Raw genomic sequence first — 25,866 nt, 5'->3', positions numbered from 1 at the left:
CCCAGAGAAGAGGCATCTTGAAAATGTTTCTGAATGATTCCAGAATCTACTCCCATTTCCTTATTTGGGGTCAGTCTCACACACATTCCTTCTGGAAAGTCATCGAGGGATAAGTGAGTGTTTTTGTATGTCCACAGCATGAGCAAAAGGAAAATGAGGAAGTGGCCTGGGAATTTAACCAACCTTAATCAGGAAATACTTGGCTCATAGTTCTTTTTAGAATCTTCAACAGCTATAGTTGGGCATTATATACATCTACCAAATCCACCTCTCTCTATATACACATTTTAACATGATACATAATTTTCTATGTGGGAATATTTTGCATACTAATGATGATGGTTTTTCAAAGGCAAAGTTTTATAAAAAGATGCATATTGTTTGATTCATCAATACATTCACACAGTTATTGTTCAATGAAGCTCACCAATTGGTGAGTAGTAGGTATTTGGTCATGCAGTCTAGTGAAATGCGTAGGTAAAATCAGGGGCTCGATGAGTGCATGTAGTTCAGTAAGACATGTGTGATGGTCAAATAATAAATTGATGGTGAATGAACTGATAAAGATGAGTAGAAACGTAGCCAAAGGAAATGACAATAAACGATCATGTATAACACATGTAGATAAATATCTACCATAAATTTGCTAAAACAGCAATCCTAAATGAATGCAAACTATGAAGAGGCATTTCCCATGGAACTGGGCAGAGGGGAAGAGCATTTACGAAGGTGCTTACAGAGAACAGATGATTGTGAACAGAGGGTCCTAGGTGACTGACAGAGTGTGTTATTGTTTATAGTTTTTTGTCTCCTGGTACAGGCGCTGACTCAAACCCTGAAAACAACTGAGCATGAAAGGGCAGATGGAGCTAAGCTGAGACTAGGAGAGCAGCCTTTGGCTTGGAGTGCAGAAGTCCCCTCTCCAAATAAAGCACAAAAACCCAAGGTTGGGGAGAAGAGAAGGTTGATGGTGGGAATAGATGGAAGGGGAAGATATGGGGTAGTGTGACAAAACTACCACTCTTAGGTCACTATGCGGGCCTTTGTGATGGTGATCTTATAGGCATTAACTCAAGTACTCTATTAATGTCTTTAAGTACACTTTAAATTGTGAGAGTGTGCAGGTGAAAAACAGACTGGGGAGGGAATCTGGGGTGGACAGATTTAACTTGCTTCTTAGCACATTCTGCTGGAGACAAAAGTGGGTGTGGTTGCCCTCAAGAGGCCACACTTGTGCTTTGTCAAAGCTCAGAATAGCTGCGCTTCACTAACTCACTGGATTCTGGGACAGTGATGAGTCCACAGGACATGATGGGAATGACAGTGATGAACCCACAGGACATGATGGGAAGGACAGTGATGAGCCCATAGGACATGATGGGAAGGACAGTGATGAGCCCACAGGACATGATGGGAAGGACAGTGATGAGCCCACAGGACATAATGGGGAAAGGATGGTGACAATGGCATCCCGGGGAAGGAGAACCAACTCCAGATCAAGACAGTCCCTTTCTATGGATTTCTTAGAATCTAGAATAGTAGCAGGATTCTTCTAATTTTCTCCTTCTAACCTACATCTAGGACTTTCAAGCACAGGAAGAAGAAAGTTTCCAGAGTGTGGCTGTGTAGTTGCTGCATCTGGTTCTGGTTCCCCTGTGCTATTAATTATCATCAAAGTCAGCTTCTGAACTGTGGACTGAAAGCCACAGGACATCTGTCTTCATGACAGCATCCTGAGTGAGCGACTGTCAAAGTCATTCATGGTGTGTTGAAACTTTCCCACTTCTTCCTCTGCCAAATGTTACTTTCCTAGTAGTGTCCAGTCATTCAAAGGGCACCTCCGTTGTTGAAAAGCCCAGGGGTCTAGACATAGGTTATAAGGAGAACATTAGAAGAGTTCTAAAGTGGGTACAAAACGGCTGCTTGCAGCTTTTTCAGAGGCTGCTAAATTAGTTTTTAAAAAGTATAAATAAACAAGTACCATAAGTATTATAATATGTTCAATTATTACAATTGATTAAATATTATTAAATAGTCCCTCAAAATCTAAGATTATGATTACTATTATCATTATACTATTTTGTATATGGTGAAATGTTTTAGCACCAATATTTCTATGACTTGGAATACCATTAGCAATCAAAACAGTTCATTTAATACTACTTAAAAACAAGACAGGTCTTGCAAAGTCACTTTCTCTCATCTTCATGGGCTTCTCCAGCTTGTTGCTGTTCTCTCTTTAACACATTGACAAGTAAGGTTCCAGAACATGGACTTGAGCATTACTTGGAGCTGGTGGGTGTTGGTGCTCAAACCCCACATGTTCCCAGCACTGGTTCTATTCGTGATTTTTCTGAGTTCCTGAAAGTTACTGAAATAGGAAGTACGGCTGCATTGACATGGTCACAGTGTGTACGCATTCCATCCTGCGCGGTAGTGAACACTGAAAGAGGAAGAAGGGCTGGGGACAGTCACAACTTCACCAACAGGAACCAAGGGTCAGACCGAGAGAACCCAGCATTAAAAGCTCTTCGGATCCTGAGGACCCAGCTTGGGAGGACTGGGAGACACAGGCACAGGTAGGCAATCATGAAGAGACTTCTGCCTGTGCAGTACTCTCTTTCTGGGACTGCGATAGGGGGAACTGCCAATGCTCATGAAAGCGCTGGGGACCCTGTGGCTCTTCAGAACTAAATGGGAGAAGGGAAGAGGCATCTGGCTTACCTCTGTCCCTGCTCTTTCTATCTGCATGATCTTGGTGGTCACCAACCTATGGCCATGTGACTATTGGGAGCAGAACTCTTGTACCTGCAAAGACTCTCAGGCCATTCACTGACTGGGCAGCCTAAGGGCTGAGAACAGCACAGAGAGAAAAAGCCAAGCTGATGTTTATCTCTTGACTTAGCTGCTACTCATTAATCTATTGCTATTTTAATTATCATCTGCCACCCCACAAGTCCTCAGTCAGCACCCTGCTGGCCACTCAGGCCATGACCTGGCAGGGTTTCTGGTTCCTCAGCCAGGCTCTGCCACTTCCACCTAGGTTTGAATTAAGTATCTCTGTCATTCTGTTAACCAATGAGACTCAGAAGTCAGAGACTGGGGTGAAAACCTCCTAGCACACACAGGCTGAGTAGCAGCTAGCTGACCTTGCTTTTTGGCCAGAAACACTACAAGAAAACAGTCCCTTACCTCTTTATAGAACCAAGAAGCAGCTCAAACTCCAGTCCACACCCTTTCCTTCCTGTGTGTCTTCTCTGTCTAAGTTACTGGCATCTCTATGGCCAATTCTAGCCGACTAGTCACTGACTCTGCTCACAGATTCAAGGCTTAACTTTATTGGGCAGAACTGGGAGTGTCAGAGTGCAATCAAAATATTGCACAACATCAGCCTGAGCTCAGAAACCAATTCCACAGACAACTTGGTCCTTCCAACTAACAGGGACACGGGTCTGACCTTGAACCTCAGGGTATGAGGACTTCTCATACCACTGCATCCAGCTGCTTCTCCATGCTGAAGAGAATCAGACACAGGCTGCCAATGGCAGAGGGGGAAATATGGAGAGCCAGAGAGAGCTGGGGTACAGCACCCAAGTGTGTAGAGACAACTGATTAACAATAATAACCTTAAATATTAACATTGATTTTATGCCACTGAACAAAACGTGAATTACTTCCACATGTACAACTAAATTTTAACTCTATTTTCTTTCTGAATGTGATTTTATTAATTAACAGAAAGGATTTTTCATGGATTAAACACACTACAAGATAACTTCTAGGAAAATATGACAAAATATAAACTGCTAATTCTAAACGTGGTACTATTAGATTCACAAAACCGATAAATGGGATGAAGGATTTTGAATGTTATGTAGCATGAATTGAAAAGCTATGGAGGCTGAATTTTAATATCTCATGACCACAGAGTAACCTAGGGTGAAAGTCATCAGATAAAGAAAATGCACTCAAACTAGGTAGAACTGAGGATAAACCTGGAGCTCCATTGTACAAATGTTGTGTGAATGTTTAGATGTGGACCCAGGAACCCCTGAGTATTCATGCTGCCTCTTCGTATGATGTGTTTATTATCTCAATTAGGTGGGGTGGGCCTAATATCATGGGGAAAGATCTCAGGAGTCCCAGGTGTGGTGTCTTTTATTTCTCCGAACCTCCAGTTTCGTCTGCCAGAAGACAGGCCAGGAACACAGGAAGGTGCACAATCTGGAGGTGGCGGCAGACCCTGGGAGCATAGTTCGTTTTGTTTGTTTGTTTGTTTGGATTTTATTGTATTCATAGTAAAGCATTTAGTTTTTAATTGAAAATTTATACAATAGTCTAATCCTTCCTTCCCATTCAACTATATACCTTCTCTCTCTTTCTGTCTCTCTCCCTCTCTGTCTCTCTGTGTCTCTGTCTCTCTGACTCTCGTTCTCTCTCAAGCAAATAGGCAATACAAACAACCAAAAACAAAACAAAACCAATCAAACAAATAAGCAAATCAACAACGACAACAAAATAGTACAATGAGTACAATTCTTTTTAAGAGCAGAGTGCATTTTCTCTTCTAGCCTTGGAAGCTCCGTCATGATCCCACAAGTAGCGACCAATGAGACTGTCACAGTGACTTCACCAAATGGAGTTAACTTTCCCCAAACAGACAAACCCCAGCCTACCCACCAGCTGCAAGACAACCTGAAGAAATATCTAAAGGCAGAGATCAAAGTGATTGCGGTAAATCAAACTCAGAATACTCTAGAGTGGGTGGAGGGCAAAGAAGGAAACACTGTGTCTGAGGACTAGAAACAGATGTGGGAAATGGACAGCCTTCAGTTTTGACAAAGTGATCACAGAGTAGTCTGTAGACCTGTAGAAAACCCTCGGCAAGCTGTGTATATCTCTAAGGCTTTCCACATATTAATAAGTATTTCTCCTTATTGCAAATAAGAGTTATTGAGATTTTGTTGTTTAATTTTTTTCATTTTTAGAGAATACTTGCTAGTATTTATTTTTGAAAGTATTGTAGATACATTCTTGGTGCTCACTGAGTATAAAATACCTTTCTTCCCTTAGGGAGAAGAGACAGCACAAAAAGACCACTGGTTTTCCTCTACATTTTCATCCCAGATTTACTAAAGGCACTTTTCTGGGGGTAAAGGGAGGGTATGAGAAAGAACATATATTTTGTGCTGTGAGGAAAGATAAGATTGTTTCTTGGTGTTGTCTGTTCTAACGCTATCTGCACGGACCTCTGAGTTACCTAGTTTCAGAACTTAAACTGTTGGTCTAGTCTTGGGCATACCATCATCTGGATTCCTTTGAAGTACATGTAACAAAAGTTTAAAAATTGCTGAACCAAATATACAAGAACTGTGAGTCTGTGAGGTGAAGGAGGTCAGGAAAACAAAAGTGTCCTTCTCCTACAGAGGCTGGGGATTCCTAGAAGGGACACTTGGACTGAACAGCTGTGGAGCTGGGCAGAGAGGCTGGTTCAGTGTGGTGTTCTGTGGGTTCTGGGAGATGTGGCACCCAGAGGTTTTCATTAGAATGTGCTCAGAGTGGAAGGGATTTCAGTTTACTCTTCTTCCCAAAGAAGGAGCAGGAGACTTGCTAACTAAGGGCTCACAACTTTCCAGTACCAGCCAGGAGATGCTGGAAAATTTCTTGAGCATGCCAGGGGTTCCTAGACAGAAGTACCTAAAGATGGCCTGAGGTTGTGGCAGAACCACATCTCCTCCAGAAGGAACTTCCCTCACCTCCGAGCTTTCACAGTGTCTGTGTGCTTACAGTGACATTGTAGAAGGTGACAATTCATGAGCACCGTGGGAGGAGTGCAGAGGTCCCACTTGTCATTGCTGGTTTTAATCTCCCATCTCTCTTCTTTCAACAGGCGATCCAGATCATGTGTGGTGTGATGGTGCTGAGTCTGGGCATTATTTTGGCATCTGCTCCAACCACCGCACACTTTACCTCAGTGATTTCTGCCCTGTTAAATTCTGCCTACCCATTTGCCGGAGCTTTGTGTGTAAGTAGAGTTCTGTGGGCACCAGACGGGAAGAATGGAGGGTGCAGGCAGCAATGCTATCATTCTTAGGATATGGCTTTGTTGAAGGCACTAAGGGTGATAGACTGGAAATCCTCAGAATCTGCTCCATGCCTGGGGTAAGAAGGACATGAAGGTCCTTCTCTCAGAGCACAGCTCCCCTCTAGATAGGTAGAGGGCTCTCATGCACAGGTGAGGTTTCCTGTCACTGTGACTTCCTGTCTGCCTACTACAGCTCAACAACAACCTTTCCTTTCCTGCATTTTATTTTTCGATGCCTCCACAGCTCCACCTTTTCCTCATTTTGTTCTAATGATTTCTGCTTTAGTCATCTCATGTCAAGACACTGTCTGATTTCACCAGTTTTTCATTCAAAGATCCCGCCTTCCACCAATTTTTCTGTCTCCAGAGCCTTCACTAGACTTCCTCCTTTGGATTGTTCCAGACCTTTCTTGTCCTTGGCAACTTTGACAGTTTCTCAGTTAGTCTGGTCAGGATTTTATTTTGTTTTATTTTTTTGTGAAAAATCCTAAGTTTCAATTTGTCAGATCTTTTCTTAATCTCTAACTGGGCACAGAATGGCGACTGCTCAGGTGACAGCAGTGTCTGGCCAGACTCCCACGGTCCTTGAAGGGTCCATACTATTGACATCATTTCCCTGCTGACTTAACCCTGATCAGAGGCTGATGTAGTGATTTCTAGGTCAGGGCTGTGACTTTATTTTTCTCTCCTCTCTATGCTGTGTTCTTTATATAACACTAAGCATCCCTTGTATTAGAAGAGACACTTAGTGTTTTTCAGTTTTATCTAAATCCTCTGCATGCGAAGCCATGGGTGTCGCTCAGCAGTCAAATGCATGCATGGGATGCACAGGTCCTAGCATCACAGAGATAAAGACTCCGCATTTATTTATGTGCATAGGATACTTAACTTTAGAAAATAGAACTACAAAATTTCTACCCTTCTGAAATTTCTAAAGAATGTTTACTTCTTGATTTTCTTTGATTTATTGGATGAGAGAAAGTAATTTTTATTTTATGAACCATGGTAAGTGCTTCTCACCATGCAACTTTATTCTTCCTTTTGTTCTCATTTACCTTAGTCTCTAGGACCAGCCTCTGAGAGTGCAATTTCTTGTCTTCTGTGCTTGTTAATATCATCCCTTAATTAAAGAACTAAAACTAGTGCAATAGGCTCTCCAACTATCACAAAAATCTGAGGAAAGAAAATTATTGAGTACACTAACATCACCTAGACACCAGGATGATGGTATGACGTCAGCCATGAGAATGACAAGAGATGGAAAGTATGTGCCAGCATCCTAAGGGAAGGTAGTGTAATACTCCTTGTGGAAGGTAGTGGTAATACTCCTTGCTAAAATTCTGGCAGATTGAAAATTGCACGTTAAAAAGACACTTCAACATGTTCAAGTGAGAGCCATGAGAAAAGTTTGCATGGTTTACATATGAAAATCAGAGTGTCATAGCTCTTTTAATGAAAGAGGAGACAAATCCCAACAGCTATTTTTACATCTCCCCATGGAGAGCAAAGCTTCAGGATCTAAAAATCATCTAATTCCAAAATGTCCCTTTCCAATCAACAAAACATGTTTTTATTTCCTCTTAAGTATTTATTTTAATGGGATATATTTCTGCTCTTATCTACCCTTTTTGTGTTTTCTAAATCGTATGTGAGAAAAGGGCCTCCTCTGAGAACCTAGGTGTGACCGTGGTCCTTTGTTCCTTGAGGCTTTTCCCATGGAGGTTTGTCGTGAACCCCAGAGAGTGACACTGCTGTCACTTTGCACATACAATTGACCTGACAGCATTTTCCTCTTGTCTGAGCAGTTTATCATCTCTGGAACTCTGTCAGTCATTGGGGAGACGAAGGCAACAAAGTGTTTGGTGAGTACAACCCTGAACTGATGAGGATGCACCCAGGGAGCACCCATCAGGGGCCAGCTTTTCACACTGAAGTTACAAATAAGATCATGTTCTTTTTGTGAGCTGATTCTGGGTTCTCCATAGCCCTGTATAGAGCACATTCTTCTTCTCACAGTGACCAAAATCACAGTATGCCTTATGCCTGAGACCACTGCCAAGGAATGTCATGTAAAACTATGTTCTTATGATCCCATTGAGTAGGCAACAGGCTACAATGATGAATCTTGATCATCAACTTGACCTGACAGGAAAAACCTTGGAGATTAAAAGCACACCTCTGAGGTTGTTCAATTTTCAAAGTGTGACAGAGTCATCCCATAGGATAAAGACTCAGGTGGAATAGACAGGGGAAGGTGAAATGTGCTTAGCACAGATATCCCCTCATTCTGCTTCCATAACCACCAGGACCACCGTGCTGTGAGGTGCTCTGCTCTGCCACACCAGCCCACTCTGGTGGGCTGAGACACTGAATCTGTGAAATACATTTTGTTGCTTAAATTGTTTACATGAGGTATTTTGTCATAACAATGAAAAGTCTAACACAAAAACTTTTAAATTTTACTCTTCAGTAGTGAAGTTATGGTTCTTATTTTAAACAGTTGTATTTATTGTGGATATACTATAGAATCTTATCACTTCAAATGCATGAGAAACCCCAGACAAAATGTTTTCACATGAGAGTCATCTTTTATCCATCTCTCCATAAAGGTAATGCTTTTGCTGGGCTTGAGTAAGCATTTTTGAACCGAGAAGCAGAATATTAAATCCTAAAAGTCTCAGTAGTTCTTTGTTTTGGCTAAGAATTCAGCTTTACCTACTTTTAACTTATTCTAGAGGAATACTGAAGTTACTGGGAGAAAAAAAAACAGACTATAGGAAGAAGCTTTTGAGATATGTAAAGAATCACCTAGCCATCAGTCAACTCACATTCCTCAAGTTGACGACTCAGGAAGTCATGGGACAAAATGCCATGTGATTAAATAAACAGCTTAGAAACTTATTTGTTAAGATCTGACTAAATCAGCCTCTCAAATACAAAGAGTATTGATTACTTTTCTGTTGCCATGGTAAAATTTCATGAGTTAAAGTAACCAAGGACATAAGTAGTCTCTAGAAAGAGTAAGAATGAAAGACACTTACCTATGCTCAGGAATGTTCTTTTCATCCCGTGTGTGGAGACTAAAGAAGAAGGTCAACTAGAATAAATCTAGTCTGTTCTCGAACACATGACCAACATCCTGATTGCAGCTGTTGTTAAAGAAGTCCAAGAATTAGACTTTAATCACTGTTTGTGGAAAGTAGCACCCAAGAACACCAAATTCTGAATGTCTTATACAATTGGTCTAAAATATAAGTGTGCTGAAATTAAATCACACTCCAGTGCAAGACATCCGGGCAAACCCTGGAAATTCTTACCTATAATTATACCTTTTAGACTGGTCTTAGCTCAATTTTCACTTTCTATATGTTGAGGAAGAAAAGATCATTATTGAGAAAAGTTTATTTATTTTGCTGACACTGTAAATGTAGAGATGAAGTCCAAAGGGAGCTTTGGAACTGAGTACTCTAGAACAATGAAAGTAAAGGAACTCTGGCAGCACGGCCTCAGGTTACCAACATCTAGTCTCATCCTGCTTCTTTCTGCCCCACGTTTTTCACAAATGACAACATCCTTTGTCACATGTCTAGATTTCTGCCTACAGCCATCCCCACATGGCCCCAATTACAGTCAATCCTAAGTCTTTTCAGACTGCAAAGTCTACCTGACACTGAGAACAAGTCCCCACAATCACCTTTCCTAGAGGTTCTGAGATCTCACAGCATCTTCTGCCTGGGGATCAGGTCTTTAATATGTGGGTCTCAGGCCACATCAAATCCAAACTACAGCACTGACAATGTTGAGGGACAGGGAACACACCCGGTGTCTGCACCTCCTCCTTTGCTCCCACTGTCTTGAGAATTTTCCACTTTTGCATTATGGGGTTCCATTGAAAGTCATGGGTGATGGGTGATTTTGCCAGGGGAATACTTTATTTCTTTTCATTATAATCCTATTATCAACACAATTGTCATTTACGTTTTGGGTTTGTATATTTCTAGACATTCTGTGGAGCCAATACACATGATAAAGGTTGGGTAAAGTGATCTGATCAAATATCATCTAGGAAATGGAGCCTAGGAAAAATAAGGAAGGAAAACTAGGCCCTCTTCTCTTCCTAGTGATCACAATTATGAGTTAGGGAGATGGAGAAACAAATTATTAATCTTTCAGCTGCTAAGGAAGACAAATAAAGGGAACTGGTGCAACATTTTGGGAAAGAGGTATGAATGAAACCTGTTGCTCATTTCAGGTAGTGGGCAGCCTGATTACAAACATCCTGAGTATTTTATTTGCTCACATGGGCATCGTTGTCATCTCTGTCAGCCTGGCTGGTGTGCATCCTGCCTCTGAGCAGTGTGAGCAGAGCAAACTTCTTCGACCAACTGAGCAGGATTACTACCACCGTCCCCTTGACAACAGTAACTGCACTAGCACCAAGAATGTTCTGACCGTGAGTATTCCTCATGGCCCATGTAGCTTTTGGAAAATAGAGCTCTTCCCCTATCTTTTGACATCCTTTCACTCTGTCTGGTTTAAGATCTTAGGGAAAGATCAAGGCTGAATAAAATAAACGTATAAATAAAGAGTAGGTTGAACGTATTTGCTGGGACAGTGTCAAGATAATGGAGGCATGCTCTGTCTCCTCTCTACCTGTGTAAGAACAAGGGTAACGTTTACAGCACGACATTCCTCCCTATCAATCAGCCTTCATGAAGACAACTCAGGACAGAAGTTATGGGCTGTGTGTTATTAACCTAGGCCCTTCCTTCGAATTGTTTGTGATGTTACAGACTGTAGAAACTGGACTGTTTCCTCTGCCTTTTACCGTCACGAAAAAGGCCAAGGAAACACATCCCGAGGAAGAAGGTTCCATCAATGCTGACTTTTACAAAGGTGTTGCACTGTCAGAACCTCACAAACCCTGTGGAGGGATTATTACACACGTGTGAGAAGTGAGCAGACAGAAGACAGAGAAGCAGAGACTTGCCCAGCCTCCCACTAGGAGAACCAAGAGCAGGAGCCCCTGACTCTGTCCTGGCACTCACTACTCCACTCTGCTCCCTCACTGAGTCAACAGTGTAGTCAGGGACCCCTGCCCAAGACAGGAGAGAAGCAGTGGCATGAAACAGCTTTGGTTTAGTTTGGCTTCCATCCACTTCCCCTCAGGGAATGAAGAGTTCAGGCCTTGATCTAAACCTGGGTTTGGAGGGATCCCTTTCCCTTCTTCATGGTGTCCTTTCTTTCTCTGACGGTGGAGATGGTTTCCTCTCTATAGTCACTTCCCACCAAGGCTGCAGCTGGTTCAGTCACCCCAACTTCTCCTCTCCTGAATTTAGGGAGTCCTTTCACTGATGCTGATCTGCAGTGTGTTGGAGCTTGGCCTGGCTATGCTCGCTGCCATGCTGTGGTGGAGACAGGGTCACTCTGACTTCTCTCGGGTGAGTATGTTGGAGGCCTCCAGGAATCTTGTCTTTTGTTCCTCTAGGATGTGCTGCCCTATGCTGCCACGAATGACACATAGGATAATCAGTCACAATGATGTTAACATCAGAGCATTTGGACAGTGAGATAGGGCAGTAAATGAAGGGGTAGAAGGCGATTGAGTAGCTGATGAGGATTATCTGGACATGAAAGCAGGTGACCCTAACACACCACCTGCTTCTTTCCTTCCCGCTTGCAAACAAAGGAACTGAGGCTCTGAGAAGTTAAATGTATTTCCTGGAATTCTGATGAAGCCTGGCTACCTCCCTTCTATGTAGGGCTACTTTCTCCTACAAAGACTAGTCTCATAAAAGCCTTGACTTGGTAAAGGCCAATTACACACTTGAATGGATTCAGTTAGCATCTTAGACTCTAATTCCTTCCCTCTGATCTTAAATTTTTTCTTGCATCAAAGATGCTAAGGCAAAGATGTTTAATAATTGCATGTAACCCTTCTCAGTCAGCTTTGAATGCATGTCTTCAGTAATGGAACCAAAAGCTGTGCTCTGACCATATTCTTAGAATGTTCAAATGAAGGTTAGATAATATACATCAAATATGTGCATAACTTAATAATTTGCTATTCTCATCTTGGAACAGCTATAAGCTCTATGTATGAATGAAATTCTGTTTTATATATATATATATATAAATATGTATATATGCGTCTATGTATCTACCTTCCTGTGTGCATATGTATATAAATGCTTGTGTGTGTGTGTGTATCATATATATTCATTTGTAGTCTGAAACTGAATATTTTCTTTATTCTAGAATGTGATTTTCCTGTCTCATAATGAAAATAATGAATCCAGCATGGAATCAAAGTCACTTTGTAACCCTGCATATGATCAAAGATTAGTTTCTTGAAAATAAAAACATATTTGGAAATATACAGCAGAGAGTCTATCTTCAAGATAATGCGGAAAATCAAACCATCACAGGGCAGCAATGCTTAAGCTTCCTAAATTAGTTGCATGCAACATAAAAACTTATTTAAAAAGAAATTTGTAGTAAAATACAGAAAGTGGAGAATGAGAATAAAATGAGGATCATATTATATAAGCCACTAAGGTCTATTTGAGTCCCCACTAAAGATTACTTAATCTTATTTTCTGCCTAAAAGCATTTGTAGAAGAAGACAGTCTTTCTTTGAGACATGCCCCCCAACCCTTGCCTCCTGCCAGTCATGTGACTCATCTTGCTTCAGGAAAGAAAGAAAGGAAGGATGATCACCTACAAATCAAAGTTGGTGTTTTCAGCATTGCATCATTGCATAGCTCAGTCATCACTGTCAGCATCAAAATTTCCAAACCTCTTCTGAACAAGGAAAAATCATTACCAACTTTGCAGAAACTAAGAGGACTTAAGGTCACATAGTGAACACAGTTGTGCGAACAGTTTATACAAATAAATGAAATGAGAACAAATAGTAGTAAGATAAAAATAATGAAAGCAACCCAAGAATAACTACCATAAAAAATTGTAAATATGAATGCTCATATAAGAAGTGAAGGATGGCAAAAAGAGTCACAAGAGAAACTCAGGCCCAGAGTGCTTCACAGGTGAATTAATTTTGATGTTTAAGGATAAATAAACCAATCATTTGCAAATGAACTTTAAAAAGAGAGTATAGGGCATTTCCATGTTATTCTGTGGCTTTAGTATTCTGATATCAAAGGCAGAAACATTAGGTGAAATGATGGATATGGAAGAATTCACTTCTAGTGCTTACATCCATTCTGCCGGTCCCATGCCTGTCACAGTGTCAATCACAACCTGGGCACACATCACACCACGTGGGACCTCCTCTCTGCCTTCTCACAGCCAGCTCACACTGGCATTGGCCGCATTCCTGTGGCATCAGTAGGCTTTGAGCGTCCCGGTCTATGTTTTTAAATTAGTACTTCTTTCATAGCACTGTCAATAATTTCTTAAGTTAGTGTTTGTTTAACTAACTTTTCTCTTTTATTAATACTCTCATGTTTAAGACAAGCTGTAAAGTTTTTATACAAATTAAAATTTAAGCTTATTCCTTCAAGTATTGTGTTTTGCCTTTTCTGTAAAATTAAATTTTATTCTGCTCTCTTATTGTTTATACTTATGTCTAATTTATGTATTTAAAGAGTTTACACATTAGTGAATATCTGTATTCACTAAATAACTATATATATATATATACATATATATATATATATATATATATATATATATATATATATATACTCATTATCTGGGGCTTTCTTTCAAAACTATGAGACTTCAACTCAGGTACACAAATGAATGCAATACTCGGAATCTGAGAAAAATAACACATAAAAATCCCTCCACTACAAGGAAAAACAGTAGCTTCTTTTTTCTTTCTTTTTTTTAAATTCCTCTTAGAAATGTGCAAAAATGTTTTTCTATTTTTGGAGCAGAGAACATATATAACTAAAGTATTTGACTACATTTTGTGTGTGTGTATGTGTGTTTGTGTGTGTGTGTGTGTTTACCCAGGCTTGCATGTGTTCTAATATGTACTCCACCACAGGACAATATGTGTCCCCAGTATACTATGAGTGTTAAATGCGTTCTTAGGACAGATGTGATGTGGTGGTGGTGGTGGTGATGGTGCTGTGTGTGTGTATGTGTGTGTGTGTGTGTGTGTGTGTGTGTGTGTGTGTGCACATGCGCATGCACACATGGACCCCATTTGGGATTGTACCAAGGTCCCTAAAAATGACTCAAGCTTGACAAATACTTGTATGAATGAGGGGTGCATTCACTAGAAGTCTCCAACACCTCTCATATTAAGCTGTTATTTCAGATGACACTATGAACACAGCAAAATTAATGCAAACCTTAATATAGAATGACACCTAGTGTCAAAAGGGCAGAAGTGTCCATATCTAAGAAAACACAAAGTGCAAAGAGAAATAGTTTTGGGAACAATTAACAAGATTTACAGACTGAACAGTGAAGTTATACTGCTGGGTTTGCCATCTGAAAAGAAATTGCTTTTGATGGACCTCATAGACAGGTATGGAGAAAAAAAGCACTTACCTCATCAGTTGCTACATGCAGTATCAGGAGATAAAATAATCTGGAAAAAATACAAAAGAAATCACACTATACAACAGCAGCAGCAGCAATTTGACCCACCCACCATGGAATGAGATGTAACTGTCATGCTCTAAGATCTGTCTGTCCCCTGGACAGGTCAAACAGGAAAGAAAAACAGAGATGTGATTGAAACTATCAGCCCACATCTTTCACATTATTGGTGTGCTCTCTTTGTAACTATTCCAAGGATATGATTACTGACATCAACTCATGAGTTTCCCAAGGATACACACATATAATAGCTTCTATTGGCCTTCTAACCACAATATACCTCACTCCACAGGTCAGGGAACCAATGCGGATATTCTACCGACTGCTCAGTCTATTTTTTATTTATTCTGATTATGCATAGTAACTGAGGAAATAACCACTGGGTTTATTTACAGACACACTCACAACTCTGGTTATATACCTAGAAACAAAGCCATGTTGTGAGGGTGGACCTGTGGATGATCAGCATTGTCTTGCTTAGATCTCCTTCAGGAATGTTTACTGTTACTTCTGCAAATAATGGTTGTCTAATTCTATAACTGGTGTGGGAGGTCCTTCTGTCTGTTTTGCTTTTACTGGTTAATTAATAAACAACTGCTTTAAGCCTATGGCAGGGAAGAGCAGAACTATGCAGAGAAAGCTAGGCTATATGCTGGGAGAAAGAAGGGCAGATGCCTTGGAGCCTCCGCCAAAGTCAGACATGCCGAAATTTTGCCAGTAAGCCACTGTCAAGTGTTGTTACACAGATTAATGGAGATGGGTTAAATTAATATGTAAGAGTTAGCCAATAAGAAGCTTGAGCTAATGAGCCAAGCAGTGATTTAATTAATACAGTTTCTGTGTGATTATTTTGGAACTAAGCTAGCCAGGCAGGTGGGAACCAACAAGCAGGCTCTGTTCTCCAATAATAACACAGGGGTAGAGGGCACAGTAGGACTCCAGTCAAGCTGGGAATGCATCTACCACTAACAGTGAAAAGGCAGTTCCTCAGGCAGAATAGATCCATCAGAATCTGAGAGTTCAATGTCCTAAGTGAGTCGCATCATTTCATCAGGACCCTCTCAAGTATTTCTGCACCAATTTATGGGATACCACCCTTTTTCAATCAGTTCCTTCACAATGATTGCAGACACCTTTCAAGGCTGAGACACAGCCAACCATATAATAGGGGTTTGTTAGGTCAGGATAGGACAAATCAGTGATGTAGAGAACTAAAATTACCTGCAACCATAGTTTGATCAGGAAGTGCTGTGGGATAATGCTTTTGTACTCTATAAAGATTTGTCATTCGTATTGGTTTAATAAAACACTGATTGGCCAGTAGCCAGGCAGGAAGTATAGGCAGGGTGACCAGACCAGGAGAATTTTGGGAAGAGAAAAGGCAGAGAGAGTCAGTCACCAGTCAGACACAGAAGAAACAAGATGAGAATGCCTCACTGAAAAAAGTTGACAAACCACGTGGCTAGCGTAGACAAGAAATATGGGTTAATTTAAGTTGTAAGAACCAGTTAATGAAGAAAAAGAGTTTATAATTGTGATAAGCCTCTTTGTGGTTCTTTGGGACTGAATGACTGTGGGACCAGGTGGTGTAGAAACTTCCATCTACAAGGAAGCAGTCATTTTTGGGGGTGTGGGGGATTGCCTACTACTCTACGTGGATGTACGGTGGATGGTGGAAGATTGTGGGTCGTTCTGCGGCTGCTGGGGTGGTGAGCGCTGACAGACGGTAACGGAACTACTTGCAGTGCTGGACCAGAAATCGAACTCGGGTCCTCGGCGGAGTGGTTGGGTGCTCTACCCCCTGAGCCATCTCTCCAGCTGAAGGAAGCAGTCTTTCCCCAGTCTTAGGCACTTTTCTTATGCTCACCCCCCCCCAGGACCTTGGTTTACCTCTTCCGAAAGATCAGCAGATTCTTCTGCTGCTGGGAGGTCAAGACCTAATCACTGGTTGGCCTAGTTGAAAATCCTTCTCACACCTTGGGAAGATCATGGTCAGTAGTATATTGTCTGTGTAGTCCTTGCATGTCTAGCTGCTACTTTTGTTATCAGAATAAAGCATTTATCAGTGTGGTGTAGGAGAGCCTTCTGTATTTGTGTTGCTTTCATTGATTGAATAAAGAAACTGCCTTGGCCTTTTGATAGGGAAGAGCTTTGGTAGGTGTGGAAAAGAGAACTGAACGCTGGGAGGAAGAAGGTGGCACAGAGAAAGCTACCATGGAGCCTCCAGGTCAGACATGCTGAATCATTCCCAGTAAGCCACGACTTTGTGGTGATATACAGACTATAAGCAATGGGTTGAATCAAGATGTGAGAGTTAGCCAATAAGAGGCTAGAACTAATGGGCCAGGCAGTAATTTAATTAATACAATTTTTGTGTGGTTATTTCAGGGGATAAGCTAGCTGGCTGGCCAGACGCAGCCTGCTCCTCACATAACATCAGTGCAAACTACTTTCAAATCTCTTTTACTATCAGTTGTAATATCAAGTCACAAAAAATCAAGGTTTCTGAGATTAGATAAAATCATATCTAATTTCTGCCTGTTTTAAGAAAGATGTGCTGTGGTTCTCCTTAGGGTCCAATTCCCATGATTTTCCAAAAAAATTCAGCTCAAATTAATCATGAGTGATTATATGTGTGACCTTGGCAATATGAACAGTGTTAATGATGCTAAAGCAATGATTCTAAACCAAAGAAAAGTGTGTGATTTCCTCTCAGATTAAAAAGAACAATGCTAATTGCTAACTCACAGAAAGACTCTAGGCCCAGTGTTTTCCACTCTTTCCTTTCCTTTAGTTTTATGAACACCAACCTTCCCATAGCCCAGACACACTCACTCCTTCTCGGAGACAAAAGGAGAACCTGGGATGAGGTATGGTTTCTTCTTACCTTTGCATGTTTTTAGAGAGCAATAACAATAGGTCCTGTCCCTTCTGCTACAGACTGTACAGTTCTCAAAAAGACTGAGTTGCTCTGGTGTGTGTATGTGATAGAAAAGTCACCAAGAGTCCTGTGTTGGCTGGCTGCTTCCTGTTCTTTGTCTCATACAACAACACAGAAGACCATCTGTGAGGTTGCAATCATAGTATTCTATTTGTAACACACTAATTTCTGCCTAGTTCTTAAATGTTAATAACATTAACTCAGCCCCAAAACTCATCAACTAGTGAATAGGTAAGGAATTAAGGGCATACATATATAATCAAGTAATATTTGGACAGGATAAACAGCTGAGTCCTCTTATTAGCAGAACAAAAATGTATGGAATATGGAGGTGTAACATGAAGGACTGGCTTGTTGGGATTTCTATCCCACCCGATACCACACAGCTGGCAAGCCCCAAAGAAAATCACACAGAGGACTCCATAAGATTATAAACTGATTAGCCCATTAGCTCAGTCTTCTTATTATCTCTTGTAGTTTATATCAACCCATTATTCTCATCTATGTTAGCCACGTGGCTCAATACCTTTTCCAGCAGGGCAGGTTACATCTTGTTTCTCTGTGTTCTGGGCAGGAATGGGAAGAGTGGGCTTCCTCCTTTCTAGCATTCTCCTGTTCTCATCACCCTGACTCTACTTCCTGTCTGGTTGACCCGCCTATCCTTTCTGCCTGACCAATCAACATTTATTCAAAATAAACAGATTGACAGAATACAGACAATTCTTCCACACCATGGAGGCATCAAGTCAATAAAATAAGAAAGACGCAAGAACTCAGTATTGTGTGTTTTCTCATATGCAGGAACAAACAAAATCTAAGAAACCCAAACAGAAAAAGAAACCACAGGCCAGCTCAGCACCATGAAGATGAGATAGTTGGAAATAGACACACACATACTTTGCCCTAGATGGGGAGAAGAAACCATTGGCCTGCTTGGCAGCATTAGGACAAGGTGGTGGAGAGTCATCATGGTGAGCACATACTTGGTGCTATATTGGAGAGAAGGTGCCAATTGGAGGAAGTAGCCTGAAATACTACGCCCACATTCCCAACAAATGGACTATGGGTATTTTTCTTTGTTAAAAAAAAAAAGAGGGAAATGATGTGGGAGAATTGTCTGTATTCTGTCAATCATATTTTAATAAAATGCTGATAGGACAGGATTTAGATAGGTGGAGTAGACCGAACAGAATGCTGGGAGAAAGAAGCAGAGTCAGACAGATGCCATGGCTCTCCTCTCCAAGATAGACATAGGTTAGACTCATCCCAGTAAGTCACAGTCACATGGTGATATACACATTTTTAGAAATGGGTTAATTAAGATGTGAGAGTTAGCCAAGAAGAGGCTAGATATAATGGGCCAGGCAGTGTTTAAATGAATACAGTTTCTGTGTAATTATTTCAGGTAAAGCTAGCCGGGAGCCAGGCAGCAGGAATGCAGCCCACTGCTCCTTTTACTACACAAATGAGAGGATTCCACTGTTTATCCTGGCCAAATATCACTTGATTATATATGCGTGCCCTTAATTCCTTACCTATTCACTGGTTGATGAGCTTTTGGGCTGAGTTAAGGTTATTAGCATTTAAGAGCTAGACAGAGATTACTGTGTTACAAAGAGTACTATGATTGCAACCTCTCTCTCTCTCTCTCTCTCTCTCTCTCTCTCTCTCTCTCACACACACACACACACACACACACACACACACACACACACCACATCACATCTGCCCTAATACATAAATCAGAACACAAGTATAAAGAATATGACAGAAGAATAAAATTTAATTTTAAAGAAAAGGCAAAGCACAATACTTGAAAGAAAATGTTTAAATTTTAATTTGTATAAAAATCTTTACAGCTTGGCTTAAACATGAGACTATTTATAAAAGAGAAAAGTTAGTTAAACAAACACTAACTTAAGAAATTATTGACAGTGCTATGAAAGAAGTACTAATTTAAAAACATAGACCGGGACGCTCAAAGCCTACTGATGCCACAGGAATGCGGCCAATGCCAGTGTGAGCTGGCTGTGAGAAGGCAGAGAGGAGGTCCCACGTGGTGTGATGTGTGCCCAGGTTGTGATTGACACTGTGACAGGCATGGGACCAGCAGAATGGATGTAAGCACTAGAAGTGAATTCTTCCATATCCATCATTTCACCTAATGTTTCTGCCTTTGATATCAGAATACTAAAGCCACAGAATAACATGGAAATGCCCTATACTCTCTTTTTAGAGTTCATTTGCAAATGATTGGTTTATTTATCCTTAAATATCAAAATTAATTCACCTGTGAAGCACTCTGGGCCTGAGTTTCTCTTGTGACTCTTTTTGCCATCCTTCACTTCTTATATGAGCATTCATATTTTAAATTCTTTATGGTGATTATTCTTGGGTTGTTTTCATTATTTTTATCTTACTACTATTTGTTCTCATTTCATTTATTTGTATAAACTGTTCACACAACTGTGTTCACTATGTGACCTTAAGTCCTCTTAGTTTCTGCAGAGTTGGTAATGATTTTTCCTTGTTCAGAAGAGGTTTGGAAATTTTGATGCTGACAGTGATGACTGAGCTATGCAGTGATGCAACGCTAAAAACACCAACTTTGATTTGTAGGTGATCATCCTTCCTTCCTTTCCTGAAGCAAGATGAGTCACATGACTGGCAGGAGGCAAGGGTTGGGGGACATGTCTCAAAGAAAGACTGTCTTCTTCTACAAATGCTTTTAGGCAGAAAATAAGATTAAACAATCTTTAATGTGGACTCAACTAGTGGCTTATACAATATGATCCTCATTTTATCCTCATTCTCCACTTTCTGTATTTTACCACAAATTTGTTTTTATGTTACATGCATATTTTATGTGGATGTATTTTGTGCAACACATGCGTGTCTAGTGCCTGGAAATGTCAGAAGAGGGTGTTAAATCACCTGAACCTTAAGCTACATATATTTCTGAGCTGACATATGGGTGTTGGGAATGGAACCCAGGTCTTCTACAGGACTAATCAATACACTTAACTCCTCAGACATCTGTCAAGCCTCCTATAAGAAGTGAAGAAATGTCTCTTATTTGCCTTGATAATCCTAGAAATAAGTATGTTATCTGTCACCTCAAAAATACATCGCTAAACTTTGAATGTTTCTCCACATTCAGTTAAATACACACACATGCACACACACACATGCACGTGCACTCATACACACACACACACGAGATTTATTTGTAGTTGCCTTTCCCATGCCTTTTTTTAATTGACAGACAATAAAAGAATATAAAAAATTATGTGTTTTTGTATCACACGGGTCTTGATCTGTGCTTAATGACAAAACAAGAAAAACCCTTAAAATATCATAAATTCATAAAAATATTTTATTTAGAAAGAAATAACATGTGCAGTTCTTGAGACTTCATTGCGAAAGACCTGGATAAAACCAGATCCCCCGAGCAGAAAAATAGAGCCAAAAATCTAGCAGGAAGAGAAGAATCAGAAATCTAGGATTAGCAATTTCAGGAACTAGCTAAAGATAAAGGTAGATTGTAATCTTGAGAGTAATCTTGAGAAACAGGGAGATTCCCCCTAGTAATTATCACCCCCTAGTAATTATCACTGGTATTTTTAGAATAGGAATTAGCTGATTATGACCTTGAGAATGATCTTGAGAGCAGGGAGTTGCCCCCTTGTAATCATCACTTGAATTTTCGGAATTTTCTGTGACACCCTCTCTGCCCCCCTTTCGGATTACTGGGCTGCATGGTTTCTTCCTATAAAAGCTACTTCTCTCGGTCACTCAGGGTCGAACTCTTCCCCTGCATGGGTTATGAGTCTCGGCCCCAGTGCACTGGTTCCTGTCTTGTCATCTTGTCATTAAACCTCGTGTGATTGCAGCAAGGATGGTCTCTCGTGTGTTACTGGGGGGGTCGCGTTATCCCGAGGCTTGAGTGAGAGTCTTCCAGTATTGGGGTCTTTCAATTGCAGGTCACTTGATTCTATGTACTATTGAATGAAATTTTTATGATGAAAGACCCATGCCAGTACAGAAATTCTGAGTGATCATATGGTCACTAGTGTAGATAATTGAAGGGAACAAGGAAATGTTGCCCCTTTGCTCCGCCAGATCCCATGAATCATTCTGTTAATTTTCCAAGAAATATCTGGGGTTCTTTGGCCACTATACATAGGTCCGAGCTTTGACTGAAGCCAAAGTCATGATAATCAAGAGGGTATGACTGAACACACCTATTCAACACATTACTGATATTTCAGGTTTTAAAAAGCTATATTTTAGGAAGCTTAAGCATTGCTGCCCTGTGATGGTTTGATTTTCTGCATTATCTTGAAGATAGACTCTCTGCTGTATATTTCCAAATTTGTTTTTATTCTTAAGAAACTATTATTGTTCATATAAAGGGTTACACAGTGACTTTGCTTCCATGTTGGATTCATTCTTTGAGTTACGAGAGAGGAAAATCACATTCTAGAATAAAGAAAATATTCAGTTTCAGACTACAAATGATTATATATATATATATATATACACACACACACACATAAGCATTTATATACATATGCACACAGGAAGGTAGATACATAGACACATGTGTGTGTGTATACAGAATTGCATTCATACATAGAATTTATAGCTATTCCAGGAAAAGAATAGCACATTATTAAGTTATGCACATATTTGATGTATATTATCTAACCTTCATTTTAACATTCTAACTAAGGATTTGGTCAGAGCACAGCTTTTGGTTCCATTACTGAAGACATGCATTCAGAGCTGCTGAGAAGGGTTACATGCAAATATTAAACATCATTGCTTTAACATCTTTGATGCAAGAAAAAAATTTAAGATCAGAAGGAAGGAAGTAGAGCCTAAGATGCTGACTGAATAGACTCAAGTGCGCCATTGGTGTGTACCAAGTAAAGGCTTTTATGAGACTAGTCTTTGTAGGAGAAAGTATCCCCACTTAAAAGGGAGTAGCAGGGCTCCAGCAGAATCCCAGGAAATGCATTTAACTTCTCAGAGCCTCAGTTCCTTTGGTTGCAAGCGGGAAGGAAAGAAGCAGGTGATGTGTTAGGGTCACCTGCTTTCATGTCCAGATAATCCTCATCAGCTACTCAATTGCCTTCTACCCCTTCATTTACTGCCCTATCTCACTGTCCAAATGCCCTGATGTTAACATCATTGTGACTGATTATCCTATGTGTCATTCGTGGTAGCATAGGGCAGCACATCCTAGAGGAACAAAAGACAAGATTCCCGGAGGCCTCCAACATACTCACCCGAGAGAAGTCAGAGTGATCTTGTCTCCACCACAGCATGGCAGCGAGCATAGCCAGGCCAAGCTCCAACACACTGCAGATCAGCATCAGTGAAAGGACTCCCTAAATTCAGGAGAGGAGAAGTTGGGGTGACTGAACCAGCTGCAGCCTTGGTGGGAAGTGACTATAGAGAGGAAACCATCTCCACCGTCAGAGAAAGAAAGGACACCATGAAGAAGAGAAAGGGATCCTTCCAAACCCAGGTTTAGATCAAGGCCTGAACTCTTCATTCCCTGAGGGGAAGTGGATGAAAGCCAAACTAAACCAAAGCTGTTTCATGCCACTGCTTCTCTCTTGTCTTGAGCAGGGGTCCCTGACTACACTGTTGACTCAGTGAGGGAGCAGAGTGGAGTAGTGAGTGCCAGGACAGAGTCAGGGGCTCCTGCTCTTGGTTCTCCTAGTGGGAGGCTGGGCAAGTCTCTGCTTCTCTGTCTTCTGTCTGCTCACTTCTCACACGTATGCAATAATTCCCCCACAGAGACTTGTGAGGGTTAGAGAGGTTCTGACAGTGCAACATCTTTGTAAAGGTCAGCATCGATAGAACCTTCTTCCTCGGTGTGTGTTTCCTTGGCCTTTTCTGTGACGGTAAAAGGCAGAGGAAACAGTCCAGTTTCTACAGTCTGTAACATAACAAAGCAATTCGAAGAAGGGCCTAGGTTAATAACACACATCCCATGACTTCTGTCTTGAGGTGTTCTTCATGAAGGCTGCTTTACTGTAGGAAGATGAATGCCGTACTGTAAACTTTTCCTTTGTCCATACACAGGTAGAGATGTGTTAGAGCATGCCTCCTTTATCTAGATACTGTCCCAGCAAATATATTCAACCCACTCTCATTTACAATGTGAAGCTGTCCCATCATGCCCTCATACTCTGTGATCCATGAAGATTCCTCTTCAATGCTTCAGGTTTCTGAAGTCAGGCTTAGTTGCTCCAGATATTAATTTACTCCCATTGTTCTGCACCTAATTTGCAAATACCTTTTCTTATTTGCGGTTTCTTAATTAAGGAAGAAACACTGAACCCAGCTCAATAAGGCTCTGAGACTCTCTGGTCATTTTCCAGTTTTTCCTATCTTGTTTTTATTGTCATAACGGAATGAATATTCTTCAGTATCTTCATTGTTATCTTTCTTTTCTCTCTATGCATTGAGGGTCAAATGTATGTCCTTGGATGGTCGAATTATAGGCTTGTTATTCCTTTTATTGATATGTATTACTTTCTTCCAGCGAAATGGAGTTCCCTCACAGTTACTCTTCTCCATTTTTCTGCATTTCTTTTCTCCTCATCTAGTAATCTCGTCTCTTTATACTGTACTGAAAGCAGCAACGAGCTTGCCTCCACACAGGCCTGATGCTGGTGACTGAGATCACAGGCAGGAGTAGAGGCCCTAACATATGCCCCCTGCACTTCCCACACTCCATCTCTCAGTTCTTGGCTGAAGTTTGCTCAGCCCACTTCACCCCTGTATCACACACGTGTACTAGGTTTCCTCGTTCATATCTCCAGACCACTTCAGCTTTTTTGAAATGTTTTCCTATCTAATTCATCAATCTGTGGGTCAAGGCTCTTGCTCTCTCATAATTTATGCTTTCAAAATTGAAACATTTTTTCAATTCTTAAGAAACTCTAATAACAATATTTACGGATTCATCACCTATATTATTTGGTAATTTTCCTTCAATTCCTTGCTGTTGCCAAGTAACTCTTATTCTAGATTTTGAATTCCATGATTATTACTTTGTTTATTTATATGTTTATTTTATTTCCTAAGATCTCAAACCAGACAGAGTGAAAGGATGTCAAAAGATAGGGGAAGACCACTCTTTTCCAAAAGCTACATGGGCCATGAGGAATACTCACAATCAGAACATTCTTGGTGCTAGAGCAGTCGCTGTTGTCAAGGGGACGGTGGTAGTAATACTGCTCAGTTGGTCGAAGAAGTTTGCTCTGCTCACACTGCTCAGAGGCAGCATGCAAACCAGCCAGGCTGACAGAGACGATAACGATGCCCATGAAAGCAAATAAAATACTCAGGATGTTTGTAATCAGGCTGCCCACTACCTGAAATGAGCAACAGGTTTCATTCATTGCACCAATTTTCTTTATTTGTCTTCCTTAGCAGCTAAAAGATTAATAATTTGTTTCTCCATCTCCCTAACTCAGAGTTGTGATCTCTAGGAAGAGGAGAGGGCCTAGTTTTCCTTCCTTATTTTTCCTAGGCTCCATTTCCTAGATGATATTTGATCAGATCACTTTACCCAACCTCTATCATGTGTATTCGCTCCACAGAATGTCTAGAAACATACAAACCCAAAATGTAAATGGTAATTGTGTGGATAATAGTATTATAATGAAAAGAAATAAAATATTCCCCTGGCAAAATCACCCATCACCCACGACTTTCAATGGAACCCCCATAATGCAAAACTGGAAAATTCTCAAGACAGTGTGAGCAAAGGTGGAGGTGTGAACACCAGGTGTGTTCCCTGTCCCTCAACATTGTCAGTGTTGTAGTTTGGATATGATGTGATCTTAGCCCACATATTAAAGACCTGATCCCCAGGCAGATGATGCTGTGAGATCTCAGAACGTCTAGGAAATGTCTCCTGACCAAAGGTTAGCCCTCAGAGAAGAGCCTCAAAAAGGGTATATCAGGAATGATACCTTCATCTTTTTTCCTTTATTCTTGAAGATGGGTGGCACACACTTCTGCTCGCTTAGCATGAACACTCCCTGCCTATCTGTAAGCTCAGAGCAAATGAATCCACCGAAAGCCTGCACTACTAAACTTCAAAAATACGAGCCCAAATAAAGCATTCCTTTTTTCAAGTTGAGTTCTTCCAAGAGATGAACATGGACACACCTAATACTGGCTAATAACCTCAGAATAACATGCTCTTTCCAAACCCCAGACATGAATGCAT

General features: G+C 40.8%; 2 protein-coding genes across 4 annotated transcripts in view; one reads left to right on the top strand and one right to left on the bottom strand.

The window, feature by feature from the left end:
- The first annotated feature begins 2,417 nt into the window (after positions 1-2,417).
- LOC146893576 (membrane-spanning 4-domains subfamily A member 6B-like) lies at positions 2,418-13,610 on the top strand. The gene is made up of 7 exons (XM_087908107.1): positions 2,418-2,579; positions 4,572-4,734; positions 5,891-6,025; positions 7,891-7,947; positions 10,338-10,538; positions 11,425-11,526; positions 12,344-13,610. Exons 2-7 carry the CDS (start codon positions 4,588-4,590, stop codon positions 12,437-12,439), a joined length of 738 nt encoding a protein of 245 aa, XP_087764233.1. The 5' UTR covers positions 2,418-2,579; positions 4,572-4,587; the 3' UTR covers positions 12,440-13,610.
- A 7,354-nt stretch (positions 13,611-20,964) lies between these two features.
- Positions 20,965-25,866, bottom strand: part of LOC148121405 (membrane-spanning 4-domains subfamily A member 6B-like) — a 78,803-nt gene continuing 73,901 nt past the window's right edge. For 2 of the 3 annotated variants that reach the window (XM_087908103.1, XM_087908105.1), the window contains exons 5-7: positions 24,803-25,003; positions 22,901-23,002; positions 20,965-21,079 (exon numbers count right to left, since the gene is read on the bottom strand). In XM_087908103.1, the coding sequence (XP_087764229.1) occupies positions 20,987-21,079; positions 22,901-23,002; positions 24,803-25,003 (396 nt within the window). In that variant the 3' untranslated portion in view covers positions 20,965-20,986. Of the gene's footprint in view, positions 22,089-22,900; positions 23,003-24,802; positions 25,004-25,866 lie in introns of all 3 variants that reach the window. The other variant, XM_087908104.1, reaches the window with a different exon arrangement.

Source organism: Myodes glareolus, chromosome 7 (genome assembly GCF_982192425.1).
Source record: "Myodes glareolus chromosome 7, mMyoGla1.1, whole genome shotgun sequence".
Taxonomy (NCBI): Eukaryota; Metazoa; Chordata; class Mammalia; order Rodentia; family Cricetidae; genus Myodes; species Myodes glareolus.
Note: the sequence above shows the minus strand (reverse complement) of the source record. Positions and strands in the feature narration are given on the sequence as shown.

Coding starts and splice junctions, on each gene's coding strand:
- LOC146893576 (XM_087908107.1), top strand. CDS start 4,588: ATGATCCCACAAGTAGCGACCAATGAGACTGTCACAGTGACTTCACCA. Junction 4,735..5,890: donor CAGAGATCAAAGTGATTGCG/GTAAATCAAACT, acceptor TTCTTTCAACAG/GCGATCCAGATCATGTGTGG. Junction 7,948..10,337: donor CGAAGGCAACAAAGTGTTTG/GTGAGTACAACC, acceptor TGCTCATTTCAG/GTAGTGGGCAGCCTGATTAC.